General features: G+C 35.3%; 2 protein-coding genes across 2 annotated transcripts; both read right to left on the reverse strand.

Moving 5' to 3' along the window:
* Positions 1-1,758: 1,758 nt before the first annotated feature.
* LOC113316668 lies at positions 1,759-2,232 on the reverse strand. Its single transcript, XM_026564819.1, has one exon. It carries the CDS (start codon positions 2,230-2,232, stop codon positions 1,759-1,761), a length of 474 nt encoding a protein of 157 aa, XP_026420604.1.
* A 9-nt stretch (positions 2,233-2,241) lies between these two features.
* Positions 2,242-2,862, reverse strand: LOC113316669. The gene has a single exon (XM_026564821.1). It carries the CDS (start codon positions 2,860-2,862, stop codon positions 2,242-2,244), a length of 621 nt encoding a protein of 206 aa, XP_026420606.1.
* Positions 2,863-22,010: the final 19,148 nt, after the last annotated feature.

Raw genomic sequence — 22,010 nt, forward strand, 5'->3', positions numbered from 1 at the left:
AACTCGAAGAACCAATACTGTGAAAATTGCAAAACTGATCGACACTCTAAAGAAGGATGTTGGAAATTGCATTCGGAGTTGAGACCAACATGGTGGAAAGTCCGCTCGCAAGCTACCACAATCATCTACAATAACGAAAAGAAACTATAACTTTTGTCTGCACAACAAACCAAACACTTGGTATATGCTAGTCAGAAAATTAGCCTACTCACGGTTCGACAAGTTTTCAAAGAACCTAGTGAATTGGTTTGTGCAAACTCTGGAAAGTGCACTAAAACCGAAAAGAACGATCTGCAATAGTTGTTAGAAGGGTTTGAGGCACCCTGTAACAGCCGCAGAAGTTACCACCAAAACAGCGCGTGGAACCTGAAATACAACTACTTGACGAGCAAAATAAGTCGCCATCATTACAAGTTGCGCAAGACTTAGCTCAAGTGATGTATAGAATTGGAGAAAAGTATTGTTTCAAGAATGTATAAAGGGAAAAGTTTGAAGCATGCAAAGTGGTACTCAAGAGTGCAGCTGTAGGCTAAACTTACGTGCATCTTAACTCAATGCTTTTGAGGGACCAAAAGCCTCCTAATGGGGGAGGTCTGATCCGTTTTTAGGTATAGGCCGAGAAGCAGTCTCCTAGTAATTCTAGAAGTAGTGTCCTAATCCTAAAAAGAAAACTTAGGATTCCTGATTTTAGAAGATTACAAACATAAGAGAGTTTCCAAACCTAGAATGACTAGAATATAGAAGTAGTGCTACCTATAGGGTGCAAGAGAGTACCTGTAGGGGGAAGAAGAAAACACAATGAAGAAGAAAAATGGTACAACTTCTAGGGCTGGAATTACCTTGAAGGAAAACGTTGTAAAACTCTTTCACTTCAGCAATAAAACTAAGGTTTCAATTGCAATCTGTTTGTTCTTTTATTCTACTTGTTTAGCTATTCTCTATCTATCACGTTGGGGTCCAGAAACTGATCAAACGGGTAAAGGCAAAATGTATTTAAAATTTCTACTAAGAAAAGCTATCGCCATAGGGAGAATTATTGTTAACTATACCTGATGGCTGTAAAATGCAAATAAGTCTCTAACCTGTGAATTGTGACATTTTTTTTATTAAAACTAAAGCTTAACTATTAGTTGGTGTAAATTTTCACCAAGGGTATATTTTAACTATTTGTCAGAGAATTTAAGCAAAACATATCCAACAGAAACATGCCAGAACAAATTTAATGCTAATTTTTTGGATGAAACTGGTGACCACAATCTTAATTGTAGTTTTGAAATTGCGAACTTGAAAATTGTTAGTAGAATCACTAATAGGGTTGATGGAAAGTTAGCTGCATTATGTAATAGAACTAAGAGGCCCCAAACATGGAGGGATTACAATCTTAGTAATCTGATAACACAGCTCACAGTAGGAGAGGACTACGATCTAAATCCTACGGTAACATTTGGCACAATCCTGCTATCCTCTCTGGACAGAATTATTGCTTGACCATGGATCTTTTGAAATAAATAAGACAAATATTTAACGAACTTAGAAAGCATACTTACAGTAAGTCTACATAAACTTAGTGACAAACTGACAATAAAGCATACACAACTATTCCATGACAGATATTCTTCATCATGTTGTCCATATAAGAGTGGTGACGCAATTATCAATTCCGAAAAACAAGCATAGACCTAAACCGTAAAGACTGGCAATGGCTAAACAAAAATGAAGAAAGACTACATACCGAGCATATATATCTCATCAAATCCTTCATTTCAGAAACAGATCTTCGTAGTTCAATTGACCTTGGAATACCTTCATTACTTCAGGAGCTTCTCGCTCATACAGTTTCACAAACTTTTCCGAAAATGACTCATCTGTCATTCCTGAAAGTGATGTCAGAGGATTTTTTTTCTTAATCAGACCCTTTGAGACTAAAATTATGATGATAGAGCACCTAGGGATAATCCTCTTCTTCAAGCTAGAATGGAAAATCTTTGGGTTTTCCGCAATACTCAATGAATCATAACCCATTTCATTCACCAGAAAATCCATCACTGCTGTAATCTTCTTCTCGGAATGCATCATATAATATGGATGTTTCCTAAATGCTGTTTGAATGTGTTCTTCAGACCAACCCCATCTCTTGAAAACATCCACTTTTGTTTTCCAAGTAGCATCACTCATCCATGTCAATCCCTTTATATCTACAATAAAGATATGACGTAAAGGATTCATATCCATTCCTCTAACCTATTCAACGATATTCTTAAATTTCTCAGCATTTCCCATAAATACTCTAGGTTCCTTGATTAGAAACTTGGCTATAGTAAATGGAGGGACACCTTCATATCTCAAAACCTCTAGGTTGGCCATCATCTTTTCAAGTACATTAACATTGAGAACCCGATAAGAAGCCTTAAGAGCTGTAATGACATCCGTGTCAGTATGCAGAATGTTCTTAAGGATATCAAATGAAAGAATTAATTGGGATTTTAAGCTAACCATCAGAGCAGTTGGGTTCTTCGAGATGAAATCTGCAAGCTCAATTCCATGTAACCCTTTGGAATTGAAAAAATCCAATTTGGGTTTTAGGGTTTTAAAAGGATCATATAACAGAAATGATGGCTGCTTAGTGATGATTTTTGAAATGTAGGGTTTGGTGAATCCGTAGTTTTCAAACAATTCTACAACTGAATCTGGTTGTGATGTGGTTTGCGATTTGATTTGATTAGAAACAAATAGAGCTTCATTTTGAGACAGTCCACATGATTTAATCAGAAAACTAACTATAGATGAAGATTCAGAAGAAGATGAACTAAGACTACTGCTAGTGGAGTAGAGAGAGGTGATGGAACTAACCCTATATTCCATGAGAACACTTGGATTTTGAAATGTAAAAAGAATATACCTTGCTGCTGCTGCTGATGAGGATGAGGATGGAGAATGTTGTCCATTGCTGGTGGTCTTCCTTCTCAGATTTGCTCCTCCCACTCTACACCACAAGGATCGAAACATTTTCAATTTCCTTCACCAGAAGAAGAACGAGAAGGAGAAAGTGGGAAAACAGATTGTCCCCAAATTGTTCTCAGTGATAATTCTTATTAAGCCAATTCATTGAACCGAACGGTACACATTTTAGTTGGGATATTTGATTCTTACGAGTCCGATTCCTCAAAAATAATAAATTTCAAGTACACTAGTCCAATCTGATAGTGCAAGGAAATTGAGTTTTGAGGTACAAAAGTACAGTAGAAACTCTTTTAATTAATACTCAATTATTTAATAAACTCTCTTAAATAATATTTTTGGCCTGTCCCGAGTCGGGAAAAACGTGCCAAATTAATAATTCGCTAAAATTATAAGATAATATTTTTTTATTACTTATGTAGGCCCCATGTGAAATATAAATTAATAATGCATTGAATATATACATTAATGATTTACGAAGACTTTTTGAAAAAATGATTTAATTGTATTATGTTTTTTTCTAGAATCAATATCGCTTTAAATTTCATCTCTAATTTTTCTTATCATTGCAAGAATTTTTGGTGTTGATGGATTATCCTTCTTGTTCTTGAATAATGCTCTACGAATTTCATCGGTCATTGTTGATTTTTTAACACCTTTAAGATGAGAAGCCATATTTGTGTGTATGATTTGTTTGTGTTAGTAGTATGATTTCATATTGTATTTCTATATGAAATATTATTTTTTTATAAAAAATTATTTAGAAAATATGATTTGATATTGTGTTTGTAAAAAAGTATGATTTGATATTGATATTGTGTTTATATAATAAATTAAAAATATGATTAGATATTATGTTTATAAAAATATGATATTGATATTGATATTGTATATATATAGGAAATATAAAAGATATGATATGGTATGTTGTTTGTATAGAAACAAATTATTTGATATGAAATTTATCTATAAATTAATAAGTATTAACTTACCGGTTAATTAATATCTCGCTTAATTAATAAATTTTAATGGTCCCGACAACATTAATTTATAGAGTTTCTACTGTAATTGAATCACCTCTCAGCCAAATGCTAACTTTTTTGGATTTGAATTCAATTCCTTGGAATTCCAATTTTTCCAAAGAAATTGTTAAAGTCATCAGTTTATGACTTTACTTTTTTTTTTATGGGAAGAAGAAATATATTAACTTGCAAATGTAGTGCAGAAAATTTACAATTTCGTTTCTATCAAATACATTAAAGGTAATGCTAGATTGCTTTGTTGTAATTTTGTATATATATGTTGAAGGTTGTTTATTCTTGCTTCCTTGGCAATTAGATCCGCTACTGAATTGGATTTTATATTTGTAAACATTACCTGAGCTTGAGGAAGATCTTTTAAAATTGTTTTGACTTCTTTAACAGTGTTTTCTGTTGTACAAGAGAGATTTTTGTTGTCCTTGTTGATGTTGTATGCCAAGACTTTACAATCAGTTACTATTGAAACGCTAGAAAAGACGTTGTCTCTTAGCCAGATGACCGTTTTTTGTAAAGATTTCACTTCCGCATGAAAGGCCGAAGTAGTTGTCTCCGAACCTGCTGAAATATGCATAAATGTCTGGTGATCTACTGAATAAACAATGTGAGCATATCCCATTGAAAAATCTTCTTCCTTGTAAGAAGCGTCAATAAATATTATCCAATCGGTGTTTATATCTGACCATTGGGTATTGATCATCATTAACTGATTGTTATCCAGCTCCCTTGTCTTATTCTTTTGAGGGATGGAATGTAAGAATCTGTTGATCTGGTCAATTAGTTGCATTGGGTTTGGGTTTACTGAGGAAATTAAATTTCCTAGCGAAAATCTGAACCAAATAGCTATGGCGAAAGGGCAATAACCGAATAGGTGATTTTCAGTCTGCTGCACTTGATAATTGCATATATAGTTGGCAGTTTGGGACAATTTCCGGATTACGTGTCCCTAGTCTCGAAGATATGGGCAAAGCTTTTTCCGCTAGCTTCCACACAAAAAGTTTAATTCTTGGAATTGCTTGAATTTTCCATATACTTTTCCATGGGAAATCTATTAACGAATTATCGTCTTCTTAAGTTTGATTTGCTAAGAAATTATAAATGTTTTTTGCCGAGAAGAGTCTTGAATGATGGTGTAACCATTGGATTTTGTCTTCTTCTTCTATTCTCGGGGTTAAAGCTTTGATTTTCTTTTTAACCTCAGGGCTAAAATAACCGTCTAGTTTTCCTTGATCCCATTTATTCTCTTCGGTTATGAGCTCTTGAACTCTTTTTGGAGCTGTATCCTGCAAGTCTTGTGGTTGCGGTATTATTTCCGAATTTGGAATCCATTTGTCTTCCCATATTTTAACCGAGTTTCCATTTTTAACTTGCCAGACAAAGTTTCCTTTAATTAAATCTAGACCTTTTTGTATGCTTGTCCAAATCCACGATAATTTAGAGACTTTATAATCTTCCATAGGATGAGAATTTGGAAAATATGTCGCTTTGAGAATTTTTTCCTATAATTGGTCTTTTTCTAATATTAATCCGTTGGCTAGTTTAGTGAGAAGTGCTATATTAAATTGATGAGGGTTTTTAATACCTAAACCACCTTGAGCAATGGGCTTGCATATGTACTTCCAGGCTCCTTTGAATCCTCCTTGTCTTTTTTGCCCTTCTTTATTCCACCAGCAATTTATTTGGATACGATCTAATTGATTCAAGGTCTCTTTCGGTAGAGCAAGCACCTGCATTTGGTACGGAGGGAAAGCTTGAAGGAAAATTTTTATCAGAACTGTCCTCCCTGCATGAGATAGGAGTTTGTATTTCCATCCTTGTAGAGTAGATAATATTTTTGTAGAAGCGGCTCGAAGTTCGCTTTCCTATTCTTATCAAAAAATAGAGGAGTTCCGAGATATCTACTATTTTTTGTCATCAGGGGGATTTTACGAATTATGATGTTGTTTTCCCATGTTTAGGATGAATTTTTGGGCTGAAGTAGACACTGGATTTTTGTAGGTTTATCATTTTTCCCATTATATCCATCACATAGGAGTGCAACAAACCTAAATGGGAACTCTTCAACATCTTCATCTAAATCAAGTACTCTGACTTGATCAGCAGGCCATGCCAACTTACTAAACTGACCCATTACAACCAATTGTCTTAAATTCTTTCTAAAGAAGAAAATCAATAGAAGGTACAAGTATATGAAACTGATAGAAAAAAAGAGTGTTGGATGAAAAGCTTAAACATATAATGCTTCATATTTATACCAGAAGAGGGAAGACCAAAGGATTGAATCAGGAAGATGAAAAGACAGGACATTGAATCTGGAGAGATAATTCTATTCATCTATACTTAATGCACTTTACTTCACACCAACAGACTCAGAATTAAGTAGACTTAGCAGAGTAATTGAGTAGCAATCAAATAGGCCTCTATTTGACAACAATAATATTGAGAAGTGACAATTAATGGCAGAGAAATGAAAACAGATTTGACACTTAATTGCAGAATTTGTTCAGACCATTTTGATTAAACTTGTTGCACAGAGAATCATCTGATTAAAGCTTGTATTCCTTAATAACTAAATGCCAAATGTAGGATTCATTCTGATGTATCTTCATAACACTAAAGCAGAATGAGGATTAAAGTTAAGTAACAAACATGCTTGCATTAGAGGCCTTGACAACACTGATTCTGAGAAGTATCAAATATTAAACTAGAAGCAACATTTCATAAAGTCCTACTCTATCTGTTCCTTAGAGAATCATAGCAAAGGATAACAGGTCTTACTCTTTAATGCCACAAGTAATAAGAATTCTGAGATAGCCATCTTCAGCAGATAAGAACTGTATTTAACTTCATTAATCACATTCAATGTGGATTAAAACACTTTTATAATTGAAATAAAAATAAATGCACAACTTTTGATGCATTAAAAGGGGCAACAATTTGAAAGATTAACTTAATTCATCATTCTTCTGCAGTAGTTAAATCACCCTATACTTAATCATCTTAACCTCTTCTTACAGAATAGACCTAAAAAGCAACACTTTGAAATTCAATTTTTAAAAAATTCCTTATACCAGTAATAGCATCAGTCCTGCTAAATCAAATCCCTACAGATTAAGTAGGATCTCCATAATAGATTAATCTTCTTCATATAGTAGTTAAGAAACCTTCAATAAAAGATATCTCAAATTTTTCTCCATTCTGGATGCGTATCAGTAAATTAAACCTTTAAAGGAATCAGTTCATACCCTTTGAATGGAAAGTCTATCTTCATTAAGAACCAACCCCTCGCTGAAGCCTTCTTTCTTCATTTATCTCATGATGATAGACTGAAACCCTACTTCCGCACCTTTTTCATCTCATGACCTAAAATAAAAAACAAATAAAGAGAAAACCTTCAAAGCAACAATTAAGATCAAAAATCAAAATAAATAACTGATTAGCAAATCTAAGAATAAAAGTTAAACATCAAGACCAGAAGAAATTGGAAATCAGAGATAGAAGAGAAATACCTAAACCTAGGTCATAACCCTAATAAAAATGACTGTAATCAAAACTTACTCGAAAATAAAACAAAAAGTATGTTAAAGTATCAAAATAGGAGTAGATCATGAAAAATTGGATGAATTTGAATAAGATTTACAAGATTGATGACAATGAAGATGAGAATTTTTGGGTTGACTTTGTCAACGTCGCATGACTAATCACCAGAGCAGCTCATGACTTTGTCAACGTCCAAACCTAATGTTAAAAAAAAAAAAAATTAAGGTGCAAAAAAGATTCGAACACCAAACCTAAAGGTCGTCTAACATTTAATAGTCAAATTATTTTTAAGAGAATAAAATGAAAATAAATCTGATTAAATAGAAAATATAAATTAAATAGATAAAATGTACGAGGTTGGAGAAGTCACTGGACCGCTAAATCCTTTTTTACATATCGTACCTCGTCAGCCTCCAGAGCATTTTGATAATGTAAACAATGGGTGTTCAGATGTTTTGTCTCCAACAACATATTTTGATGTAGGGATTCTTCTTCTTTTGAACGATCTTGTTTATACCGTGCAGTTTCCACGTGTGCCATTAACATGCGTGTGACATATTTTGCCATTCACTCAAGGGGCCTGTCAATATCGGTCCAATACCCGGAATACGTTTCCGATTATTCGAGATCCAATAGGATTTTATCCGTTTTATCAGATATTTCTTCCTTAACATATCAGAATCAGATTAGGCTATATCCGTTTGTTTAATAACCGATATCCGATATAATAGGGATGTACTTGTAATTTTTCCATACCCTTATTAGACTCTAGTAGCGGAGGACTCGAGAAGACCGAATAGAACTCATTTCGTTTTTCTTTTTTTCTTCTCATCTCACCGCCTCTCCACTGAATCTCTGCAACAAACCAATCTTTCTCTTCCCATTTTTTCGTTTTAGCAGCTGATAGCATCAGAAGTTAGTCATCTTCTGCAACGTCAGTTTCTTAAACTTGGCGTGAAAGATCGAGGGTGTAATGGATTAAGTTATACCCTAAATTACGCTGGTACCAATCTTTCTCTTCTCTCTCTGTGTAGAAAGTTATTTAGTATTGCGGTTCTGTTTGTTTTGGGTTTTGTTGATAGAATTTGAATTTGTATGAGTTTCTATGAAATTAGAATTTATTAGGGTTTTGAAATCAGAAATTGCAAATTAGGGTTTCTGTTGCTGTTTCAAAATTTGGGTTTTCTTCTCAATCATAGGCTAACCTTGTTGAGTTTACTGGTTATTATTGATTGAATTGAATCATTGAAATTTTCTTCTTTCTTTTGGTTACATAGTTGAGGCAATTAAATTGAGTTAATAACATACCATAGCTCTGATAATTTTATAATTTACAAAAAAATCATACATTATATGTACATAGTTAAGGCAATTAAATTGACTTAATAACATAACCGACATGCTAATACAGGAGATTGAGGATCTTGGTTAATTTCATTTGGCCACTTTGGGTGCTTTGGTTGTTTCGGAACCTTGCTCATATATCTTCGGTATGTCGTGATTTTCTCGGAATTTGCAGGCGCAATAATAGAATAGCATGAAGGTTCCAGAACTTGGACGATATTAAAAAACCACAGTAGAAAATCAAAGAAGAAACAATGGTTAACAAGACACAACAAGTACCAGCGAGACGATTACCAAAAATAAAGAAACAAGCTCCCGGGAAAGGTACTGAAAAAGTAGGACTATTTACATGATTACAAGTTAACTTTTTACTAGTTCTGTATTGCTTGATATCCAAAATTGTGCGCACAAAACATATGAAACATATTTTTATTTCGTGCTTCTTTGGTGTCAGATTACGGATCACCAGATAACAAACAACAACCTGAAAATGAAGAAGATTCAACCTCTGCTACCGTAAAAAAATGTATCATTAAATTATAACCATTTCCATGATATCTGTTTCTACAACTTGACTGTTTTTACTAGATTTATAATGCTTATTGTGCAATAGGTTTGTGTATAGGTATGCATGCATGTATGATGTCTTCCATGTACAAGTGTGTAGAGAAGTTAACTAGTAGTTTGTAGTACTACTAGTTACATGATTACAAGTTTATTCTGTATTGCTTGATGTACAAAAGTGTGTTGATTTGTGCTTTTATTTTTTGTAGGCAAGCGAAATATTGGATCACAGGTTAAGAAACGGAAACAATTTGAAGATGTTGATGAAGACAAAGAAGACTCGACCCTTGCTACCGTAAATAAAGGTATTATTATATTATAACCATTTCCATGATTCCTGTTTCAATTTAATGGATTAGAAACTTAAATGTTTTTACTAGATTTACTAGATTAATGATGCTTAACGTGCAATAGGATTATTTATAGGTGTGCATGCCTGTGTGATTTCATCCATGGTTTTGTATGGAACTGGGTATTGCTTGACGTCCAAAAGTGTGTCCACAACAAGTATGAAACATATTTTGATTGTGCTTCTTTTGGTTTTTGTAGTCAAATCAAGTTCAACACAGCGTACATGGATGTATAAATGCAGTTTTAATGGTCTATGTAAGTTTTTCAATACTCATTTTGAGAAGGATGAAAAATCCAGAAAGGAAGACAAAAAGAAAGTGTGGTTCACTGAATTGCAGTTGAACAAGCTTACGGATAGCCCATTTTGGAATGTACTTAAAATTTTTATTTATAAAAAAATCAACATAAAAGATTGGGCGAGGAATGATGATGCAGTAGATGAAATGGTGACAAAGTACAATTTTGCTTATGGCAAAGAACATGATTTTGTTTTTAACGATTCAAATAACAATCCCGTGGTTGTAAAAAGCACATCTGAAATGTTAGATGTTTTTTTTGGATTGAAGAAGAAGAAAATTGTGTACTCAGAATCTGATACAGACGATGAATTAGAAATGCCTTCCAAAGAAACCGATAAACTACTGATAAACAAGTTCCAAGCTTTCAATCCAATGCGAACAGAAAAGAGTCAGTTACACAAAGTGGATATAGAGAAGTTCATTCTATCAATAATGCGTGCTGAAGCAGAAAAATAAACTGAAAAAAATGCAGAGGATTTGGCAATGCTATTTACGCTTTACTTGTGGGCCACAGTGTTCTTCACCACAACAACTGGGAGCTTGAGTCGGAATCAATTTGAAGGATACTTTACATCATTGGACAAGATGAATAGAACTTGTTGGGCAGATCTTATTCACTCTCGTCTTATGAAAAGCATAAGACGTCATATCCAGAATCCTTTGAAAGATAAAGTTTCTGGATGTGTAATCAATTTGTTGGTAAGTTCGCTCAACCTCTTGCAGTCATTTATATTACTTAAAAAAAGACAGTAAAATTCTAACTCAAACTGTTTCTTATGCAGTATTTGTTTGCCGAACACAATAGTATGATGCAGGAGAACTTTGAAATTCCAAGGTTCGCGAGGTGGAATCTTGCCGAAATTAGTAGTACAATTGGAAAGAATGTGAGTGGAGCAATGAGTAAGGTACAGGGTTTAGGTGTTTTTACACAGTGTACAGGTGTTATGTGTTTTTTATTTGACTAAGTTTTTTTATTATGTTGTATATGTATGTGCAGATGTCACCAACATTGACAACACCTATCCTACAGGAAGAATACCAAGATAACATAAATGCCAACGACACAGATACACTGAAACAGGATCCCTACAAATATGAAATGCTGAAAAAGCACCGGCAGGAAGATTATGTTGAATTGCTCAATAGGCATACGCGGCTAGTTAATTTCATTGAAGAACAAGAAGGTCATCTGCAAAACATGAAGGAAGAAGATAAGCAAGAGTCATATGCGGATAATGAGTCCAAACTAATATTGGAAAGTATTTTCAACCTCACAAGCAAACTAGCAAGTAGAGGTAAGCAAAAAGAAGTTGCTCCTGCTTCAGTAATTAAGGAAAAATGTGATCTTTACAGAGAAGAACAAGGTGGTTTTCTCAATGCTGATACTACGTCTGGATTGACTACTTCTGAAATCACTACTGATGGAATTCTTAAAAAGAGAATGAATGTTGCCGGTAGTCAGTCTTCTCCAAAAAGGACCAAGCTTTTGCAAGATTTGAGTATCACTGATGTGAATACCACTACTCATAAGGATAGGATTTTACTTGATGGTGACTGTGATGTTCTGGGGTCCCCTGAGTCCTATCAGAGAGGTATGAAGAGAGAGAGCGTGAAGAACCCACCCAAACGTGTGGATAATTTTTTTAAAAATTTCGAAACTTGCTCGCAGATAACGGAGCAGGACATAAACTGTGTGAATAATTTCATACACCAAGGGTGAGTGTCCCTACTATATCCTTTATTTTTCTTTGGGTGTGCTTGTGTATTTAGAAAGTTACCTGACAATTGTGTTATTGTGTGGCATAGCGACGACGGTGCTGATGGACAATGGTTACGCTGTGAGGATTTTAAAGAATTACTTAAGAAGGAAGGGGTTTTAGGGTCGGATGTATGTTAAATTGAATTAAACCTCAAAATTGATATAAGGTTTTTTCTCCCTGATGATAACAGTTTTAGTACTTTTGGGTTTTCATATGGTTTTCAACTTAATGCCTTATGGGCTTTCATACATCATATCAACATCATGCTGCGCCTCATGCGGGAGCCCAATATTGGCATCTGTGGCGACTGGACAACCATAAATACTTATTATGAAGTATGTTGTGTGAGATTATTTTTAACTTTTAGAGTAATGCATTGTTTTAGCTGGCTTTAGATTTTGATACACAGGGTTATGTGAATGGGAAGCCGAATACTCTTAAATTGGAAGGTTATGAAAACGGGATATTGCCACTTGATGGGGATAAACAGTGGCAAAAGGTCTCTATCTTGTATGATGTGGTGACTATCGTCGATAAATACCACTGGGTGGCGGTAAGTATCAACTTAAAACAACGTGAAATTTATATCTATGATTCCAAGAGACCACGTCGTACTTTTAATTCTGGCGGAGTTTATGCCGAAATCGAACGGATAGCCAATTATTTGAAGGCCAACGTAATCGATGGGGACTGGCGTATCGAGTTTATTGAGGATTTCCCTCAACAACCCGAAAGGTAACTACTCTTTTCCTGACATCTGTATTTTATTTCATCCCAATTTATCTTCGGATGTTGGTTATTTTGTGTTCAATAAACAATGATATATATTTCTGATGCCAACTCCATTTATGCATATAGTAGCACCTCATGTAGGGTATATGCTTTGAAGGTCGTTGAGCATCTAATCAGGGACATTGATTATAAACTGATTGATAAAAGTCAAATTCTACGATATCGTCGAGAAATGGCTGTGCAATTCTACAAGAAACAGTTCCTTGAGGTAATTATCCCAAGTGGTGAATTCACATTAGGTCAATATAAGTCTGGCCTCTCTCATCCGAAGTAACCCCTTTATCTGTTTGTTTGTGCAGTTCTGACCTGAATAAATTTATATGCTGGACTTTGGTTTTTTGGATATGTAAGCATTATGGCGATGAATACAACTCTGGATTTAATCATGGTGGGTTTTATTTGTATTTTGACCTAATTTTCATACTCAGTGATCTTATTGGAACATTGATTTATCGTTTTTATAATTCTGGATCTATGTTAAAGAATTAGTTTCCTTTCAAAAGCAATGCTTGTACTGAATAAGTTGAGTCAAGCACATCAGAAAGTCAAGCATCTACTTTCTGAAGATATATTTTCATGTATGTCGCAGCTAGTCAAGCATATACTTTTTATAGTTCGGGACCCTGATGAAGTTATGTCACATCTAGATGATGAAGATATATTTGCATGTATGTACAATGAAAGCAACTCAGCAAATGAGACAGTAAATGTGGATGACATAATATAACTTTATGATAAGCAAACATTTGAATGCAAAAAAGGTTAGTAATTGTATAATGTAAAATGTCCAGTTATATGTTTAATGTAACTTGTCTAGTTTAGGATTGGCATAATATAACTTGTCTATTGACTCTACTTTGTGCTGTTTGAATTTTCAGGTCATTTCATTCACACTTGTGAGGTAAAACTGTTGGGCTTATTTTTGTATGTTATGTTATTTTGGGCTTATATGGTTTGGCTTATTCGTGCATGTTATTGTTGTTTCACCTCCAGCAACTTACACAGGGCCTCATGTGAGGCCTGATCCAGCTACTAAGCCACCACCACCTTCAACATCTGCAGATTAAACTACTGCAGCACCAGCTCCAAGAAATAAACCAAAGACTAGAGGTGGTGGTAGAAAGAGAAGAGGTGGAGCTACTGCACCATCTTCAATTGCATCTGCTTCATCAGTTCCACCTACATCTGAACCAGTAATACCGACTACTAGAGGAATATGAACTAGGGGAGGAAGAGGTGGAAGGTAAATCCTATACCAGGACTAGATGGATGCTTCTTGAGAGGTAACTATGGTGGAAGAGGAGGTGGATTAGTAACTAGAGGGGGTGGTGCATTTTCTTTAACATCTGGAAGGGGAAAAAGGCCAAGGATGATGGACTGGTTTGGCATACCAGAACAGTGGGCCAATGATGAAACTTCTGGTTTAATCTCTTCCTTACTGTTTTTTCATGGTGTTTTTATGGATCTTTTGCAGACAGGTAACTCTTCATGTTGCGAACATGTTACTTTCTTTAGAAAACATGACATGTGTTACTTTAATCTCCTTTTATATAAAGTACTTATTTTATTTACTCTTGGTTATAAGTTCACTACATCATGTCATCATTGCATCACCTGGTTATAAGTTCACTACATCATTCTTCAGTTCTTTAGTTATTCTATCAAAAGAAAAGTGCTTAAAACTATCTGCAGGTGTGGAAAGGAGTTGGTGGGAAAATGGAAGGATTTATGGGTAGTTATAGGGATTGAACATCAGACGCGCGAGTTAGATGTAAATGGTCTCTGCTGGCTGTCTTATTGCATCGTCTGAAACAAAGTAATGCATGGGTGATAATCAATATGGATTGATAGAACTCTTTCAGTGGAAATCTGACAAAAGAAACAGTAATTTTAATGCAATTGGCTTAATTAAAAGAAACAATGCAAATTATTTTAGAAAAAAAGGAAATTAGAAGATGTCGGGAATTGAAAAACAATAAGGTGTGACACAAGATTCGAACACGAACACCTCACCTTATGCTATCTAACCATGCGCTTAGCCAATGAACCAGCACTAGCTGCTGGTTCAAGATGTGTATTCTTATTTATCTATTCCAAGCGTACATCCAACTAAGTCTCCAATGTTTTGAGAAATTCTCACAACTTAGCAAAAGAAATGTTCTTTATGCCTTTGTCATTTAATTTGTTGATTTTAAAATCAACACTCTCAATTTTTTTATTTTATTTTTGAAAGTGATTGAGCTATTTTCTATTTCATTTTTGTTTGAATCATATAAATAAATTTGTGTTTAGTCAGTAATTGAAGAAGAGTAAATTGAATGAAGAGTAGAAAATCAACCATCATCAAGATTTAAAGATTTGATCAAACAGTCAAGCCTCTGATCTCTTTCTTGGGGTCTTCAATGGGTCCAAAACTAGCTCACTCATTTGCCCACTGGATTGGATATAAACCCTAATCATCAATCCTTTTCACAAAACAACTGACCTCCACGTGATGGGATTTGTCTTTTACTTACAGAAAACACAGTATGAAAGCAGAGGATGAAGTTTTTTCTTTTGTCAGAAGGGGCCGTACAGGAAATATCCACTCAAAACCTGTGCAGGATTTATCCGCAGCTACAAACCAGGGAATATCTACAAATATAAGGCTACTATGGTCTTTCCGTATCACCATGGATAACAGCTGCACGCTAAGAATATTTGTAAACAAAGGTTGTTCAGGTGTTTCGGCCCCAACAACATATCTCTATGTAGCCGTTTTTCTTCACCTGAACAACCTTGTTTACAATTACGGGCTTCCGCGGGTTCCATTCACACGCGTGACTGATGCTTCCACCCCACACCAAATCATATAGATTCGTGTTTAGTCAGTAGTAATTCAAGAGTGAATTGACCAAAACTTGCTAAAATTATTAAAGTTGAGTTGATAATAAATAATATACCGGTCGTATTCAATTTTTTTGAAAACTTGCGTGTATGCAAAATATTTTTTTTGTTGCAGTAATCTTTGTAAATGCTATTTTTATTTTATTTTTGAAAGGATTGGGCTTCCAAATTAATACTATCATTTTTGTTTGAATCATATATATAAATTTGTGTTTAGTCAGTAATTGAAGAAGAGTAAATTGAATGAAGAGTAGAAAATCAACCATCATCAAGATTTAAAGATTCAGTCAAGCCTCTGATCTCTTTCTCTGGGGTGTTCAGTGTTCCATTCACTTTCCTCTGTGAGTTATTCTCAATCTTCATCTTCTTCATCACAAATGTTTTTTCTTTATTATAAGATCCGGTTGCTGTTCTTGTCAAAAAAGTAAAGAATGATAAAAATAATTTCCTATGAAAAAAGTTTCTTTGTTGAAATATGCAGTTATAATTACCATTTGTGATTAAGCATAATCTGATTTTTTTTCCAATTTTTTTTAACAAACCCATTTTGATTCTCTTTCTCACCTACACCATCATCAATTGATTCTCTTACTAACGTTTTTCACCACACTGGTAATAATCATCAATATTAACTACCATCCACACCACCAATATTATGGTCAGCAAGATCAAATCAGAACTCATCACCATCTACCATTCTCTAGAGATGATTCTACAAAACCCATGTTCTCCGATCCTAAGATTTGAGACTAATAATTTTACATCAAATAATTGATTTTTAAATTCAAATTCAGATAAAGCAATATTAAGACTAGAACCTGCTGAGGTAGTACCTTTGAAGAAGATTATGACATCATCATCAAAACATAAGTGGGTGAGACTTGTCATCTTGCATCTTGGATGAAATCCAAAGTTTTGAAGTTGAACCTTCCGTAAAAGAAAAGAACTAAACATTTCCATGGAAAGAACAAATAAATAAGGAGAAATGGGACATCCTTGTTTGAGACCTCTAGAAGCTCCAAAAAAACCATAAGGAGAGCCATTTATAATGATGGAGAACTTTGAGGTAGATATGCACAGTTTGATCCACTGAATAAACATACTAAGAAAACCCATTTGCTTCAGACCATAAAAAATAGCTTCATATTTGATAATATCATAAGCTTTTCTTAAATCTATCTTCAAACTACATCTAGGAGAACCTTAAGATCTATGATAATTTCTCACCAGCTCATGAGCCACCATTATATTGTCTTGAATTGATTTTCCAGAGATAAAATCTGACTAATTTTGGCTTATCAAACCCCTTAGAATAGTTTTCATTCTATTAGCCAAAATCTTAGTTATGCACTTATAAAACACATTGCAGCATGAGATAGGTCTAAAATCAGAGACAACAGTTAGATTTTTCTTTTTGGAAATCAAGGTTATAAAAGTACTATTTCTTTCTTTGAAGAGCTTAGATTTAATAAACAAGTTATGGACAGCTGCAACAAAATCATTTCCCACAATATTCCAGCAAGCTTTAAAAAAATGACTAGAAAATCCATCAGGACCTGGAGCCTTGCTAGAACCAACAGAGTTTGAAGCTAAGACCACTTCTTCTCTAGTCACAGGTTTTATGAAATCAATAATATCATTTTGCTGGATCCAAGAGTTAGAGAACAGGCCCATAGACAAAAGCATCCACAAAGTTCAACGAAGAAGAAGTAGAAACATCCACAAAAATAACTTGAGAAGTATGATGAATTAAAGTAACTTGAACAATAGTAGGATTCCATCCTACCCAAATTCTACCAACACTGTCACTACCATCGTTATCTATAAAATTCCAATAAGGATTTAAGTTATTTCTTATTCTCAATTTATTAGGAACTTGAACATGAGTTTCAATAATACCAAAGAGAGACAGATTATTAGACCTAATCAAAGGCTTAACTTCTAACTGCTTCAAAGGGTCATTAAGCCGCCTGATGTTCCAACACCCCATGTTGAACATCATTTAATTTAGGGAGAGAAATGGCGCCTCTAGCAGACTTCTTTAAGTCTCCAATCTTTGGAAATAGATTGATTACTGGGGGAGCAGGGACTTCTCTTCTCTGAAAATGAGCTCTAGAGGCAGAACTAGAAGGATCCAACCCATAGGAGTTTTGTTGAGGAGTTTGCGGCAAACCTTGAATATTTTCTTTATTTTGAATTAATATATCATGGGGAATTTGCATACCTTTGTCCAAGAGAAAAATGTGTTAGACTAAGAGCCATATTTACTTTACTTACTTTTTCTTGAGTAACTTCCTTTAGGACAGTTTTCTTGTTAAAGCTCCATATTAACAACTGTCGGGGTGGGTAGGGGGTGGTGGTGGTGGGTGTGGGGCATGCACCTTTCTTAGTTTTTGTAATCAATCCATCCTCATCCATAGAAGTAATGACGACCAATTACCATCCCCAATAGAGAAACCTCTAGAGGTCTGGAGGAAACCACTAGAGGTGTGATAGTCGGAGGAGAAGACTGCATCTCGCCAGAGGAGATGCCAGAGAAGAAAGTGCAGCAAATCCTAAAATCGCCCCAAAATCTCCTTTGACTTTAGTCGTCGAGGATTGACCGTATTCTAAAAATGTATATCATTTGAAGACATTGATTTAGTTTTTATATGACCTGAAGCATTTGATTGCAAGACGGATAAGCCTAAGTCTTGGTAGTTTAGATATCAGAAGTGTAGATAATTACGTCGAAACATTAGTTTCACTCGACACCAGTGCTAATTTGGGGAGAACGAAGGTAACAGGAGCTCAAAGAAGGGATATATATGTGAAAGAAAATAGGAGTGTACGCATTTAATTAGCCCTTGGTATATATATTTAATGTAGAGCAACAACTGTTTTAGGTTAAATGAGGTACTTGCCATGTGTAATTTCTATGCTTTGAACAATGAATTTGAGATATTTGGCAGTAGTAAAAAAAATGCATGGTAAAATGTTTAAGATTTCGCTTTTATACTTTTATATCTTTCATTCAAAAGGTTACTGCTGAAGTGTTCAACATGGCGGATGATTTTTCAGACAATTTTATTGGCTTTAATTTGGCTGGACTTGGCATTGGAAAGTTCAAATTCAGTCTGATTCAAACAACACAGTAATGTCATCTGGTGCCCTTTTATCTCGTTCTAAATCGTAAACGGAAAAATAGTACAGTAAAAACATTTCTAGAATAAAAACCAGACATGACGCCATTGGTTTCGTAGTCTTTCCTTCTCCAAATTTCCAGTTGTCAGTGTACCTGCTAGATTCATTTGGATAGCATTTGGGTCGTAAATTTCAGAAGCTAAATTTGATGGAACATTCACAACATGTTCTATACGAGGCCCCGACTGACATTGTAAGTTTGTAAACACTCAGCTGCAAGACAAATTTATTCCTTGAGCTGCACCAGCTGCGATTTTCATCCTCGTATTCCAGTCCAGAGGCTACTTATAGCGCTCAAGATCTAAAACAAAAACAATTTTGAATTATCTTAAGAGTAGTGATAATATAGTGAAAACAATCGAAAAAGAAACTATTGATTGTTGAGTTGTCAATATAAAAAACCGGAAAATGGGTCATATGTTCAAAATCTATAACACAAAATTGGTTAAAAAGACTAAAATCAGCAATTCCTGGGTGAAATGGACAGTTAGATTTTGATACTGTTTAAATGGACAAAAATGTAAAAATAGGCAGGATGTGACCAGTTTCATCGTGCCCATTTTCAAATATTTTTTCTTATTTTTAATTTACACAGTGTCCAGTTTCATCCTTGCTATTTTTTAAATTTAAGCTAGGATGAATCCAATTTCATCCTTGCTATTTTTTTTTTTGGCCATCTCACCCAAACTATTTTTTACTCGTCCATTTGAATCGTGATTTAAAAATATTTGGACAAATGACCCATTTTCCGAATCCATAAAGTGCGGGAGCAATTGACTTGTAAAATATAGGTCTCGGTGAAAAAGACATAAACAAATTTAATCACATATACCCTTTATTTTAAATTTTATTTTTTATCATATCCTTTTCTCTCTCCTATTTATTTTCTTTTTCCGATTTAAAACTAATCGCGAGAAAGGTCTTTACTTCCGAAATATAAGTCGGATATTAATAAAATTTATACTTTTGGAAAGGGCTCGAAAATCTCTACAAAACAACATCCACGGTTGATATGAAATTCGAAGATTTTTTTTTTGTTTTAAACCATGCCGAGGATACATTATGCACCCAGGTGCAAGCTTACCAAAAGTTATTTCCTATAAAAATATGCATTATGCACCCTGGTGCAACTTGACAAAATTTATTTTCTATAAGAATATGCATTATGCACCCAGGTGCAACCTGGACAAAACATTTTTCCTATAAGAGCCAAAAAAATATATACATTATGCAATCAGATGTACCTGGCAAAAACCTATTTATTTTGAGAATATAAATTATGCACTCAGGTGCATCTTGTGTATTTCGTGGATAAACATAGGTTTATCCGAAATATCACTTGCAATATATCACGCACAACCAAAATCACTAGTTTACGATCTCGAGCAACAACTTCACCACTATTACCATCACATTCACCGTCAAAACACCAACTAAAAACAATTATTAAAGAAAAAAAGAGAAGAACCACAATAAATCAAAAAATATATATACATTAAGCACTCGGATACAGCCAAGGTAAAATATATTTTTCTGTAAGATATACATTATGCACTTAGATGCATCTCAGGTATTTGGTGGACAAAACTAGATTTATCCTAGAAATCATCAATTCCATTATCTCCACGGCTTCCTTGGTCTTAATCTTCACCAAATCCTTTTTAATTGAACAAGTAACGACAAACCCATAAAGTTTGTCCAGATATACAAGGTGATGTCGATGCTTTACCACAAAAATTCTTAAAGAAATTATCCCTTGATTCATCTACACTGGTTGGATAAGCTTCCTATTTTCTTTGTAATTCCTCAAAGCATACAACACTAGATGGGATACTTCCCCATTATCATCAAGAATCAACTGTTTTCATCTAAAAAATTGCGATGCCTATTAACTCCAGATATCCATGTAGTTATGTTGCGGCATTTTTACAAACAGGTGGTGCTCGAACGAGGGCCTTAAAGGTGTGTCTAGCCTTTTCCATGCATTTATTGAACCGTCCGCGAGTTATAATCCCAAAGGTGTCACTATCCATATACAAAAATTCCGACAAAACAAATTGTTTACAAAAACCCCATTTAATATAAACTGTCTATATTACCCTTCTAGTTTAAATCACCCCAACAAAAACAAAAATCAACCACACTTTAATTCTTATTATATTGTCACCCCCAACAAGAAATAAACAACCACCAATAAGCACCGCTGCCACCGATAACCACCGCCGCCACCGCCACCACCTCCGACCACCGCCAACGCCACCTTCCTCCATCGCCACCACTTCCGCCGCCGCCGCCACGCCACTGACCACACCCCGCTGCCACCACCACCCGACCCACCGCCGCCACCACCGACCACCACCGCCGCCACCACCGACCACCACCGCCGCCACCGACCACACCGCCCCCGCGCCACCGACCACCACCCTCCGCCACCCCACCACCGCTCCGCCGCCGCCGCCACCGATACTGCGCAATTGCACCACCACTGCCAGCCACCCTACCATCCAGCACCACCATTGTCGACCACCACCGCCACCACCTCCGACCACCACCACCACCACCGATACTACGTAATTGCACCACCAATACCAGCCACCCTACCATCCAGCACCACCACTGTCGACCACCGCCGACCAAAACCAGCACCACGACCGCCCACCACCACCACCTCCCAAAAATACGATGAAACCGATTTTGGTTTCATCATAAATGATGAAACCGATTTTGGTTTCATAACGATGAAACCGATTTTGGTTTCATCTTGGTTTCGTGAGAAATCACCTGCAAGAAATTTTTTAAGAGGTATTATACATCTTCATGGATAGAAATACATTGTTGAAATACGATGAAACCGATTTTGGTTTCATAAATAAGATGAAACCATAATTGGTTTCTGCGCTTCAACAGCAATACCACCAGTTATGTCTCAAGACCCATTACTCAGCTTCACCTGGTATATCTTTCCATCTAGGTTTACAGGCAATTCCTCATTGTATTGCAGCACTTCATTGCACCTGCAACTACAAATTCACTTCAAATCCCATACCCACTGCATTACTGCCTTCCATTTCAGTTCAAGCTCATACCTGAACACCACAAATGCTCCATCTCAGGCTCAGTTTGATCTTCAACTGGACCTGCAATATCCATATTAATTCAACCAGAGCAACACCAGTTCCTCCATGGATTCTGATTATCACCAGCTGCAGTTCATAATCACCACCAACATAGGCATCTCAGTTCTTCTCTACACTCATCAACCTGCAACTGTACTTAAAAACCATTCTCAAGCATCA

The sequence above is a fragment of the Papaver somniferum genome, chromosome 10 (assembly GCF_003573695.1).
Source record: "Papaver somniferum cultivar HN1 chromosome 10, ASM357369v1, whole genome shotgun sequence".
NCBI classification, from domain to species: Eukaryota; Viridiplantae; Streptophyta; class Magnoliopsida; order Ranunculales; family Papaveraceae; genus Papaver; species Papaver somniferum.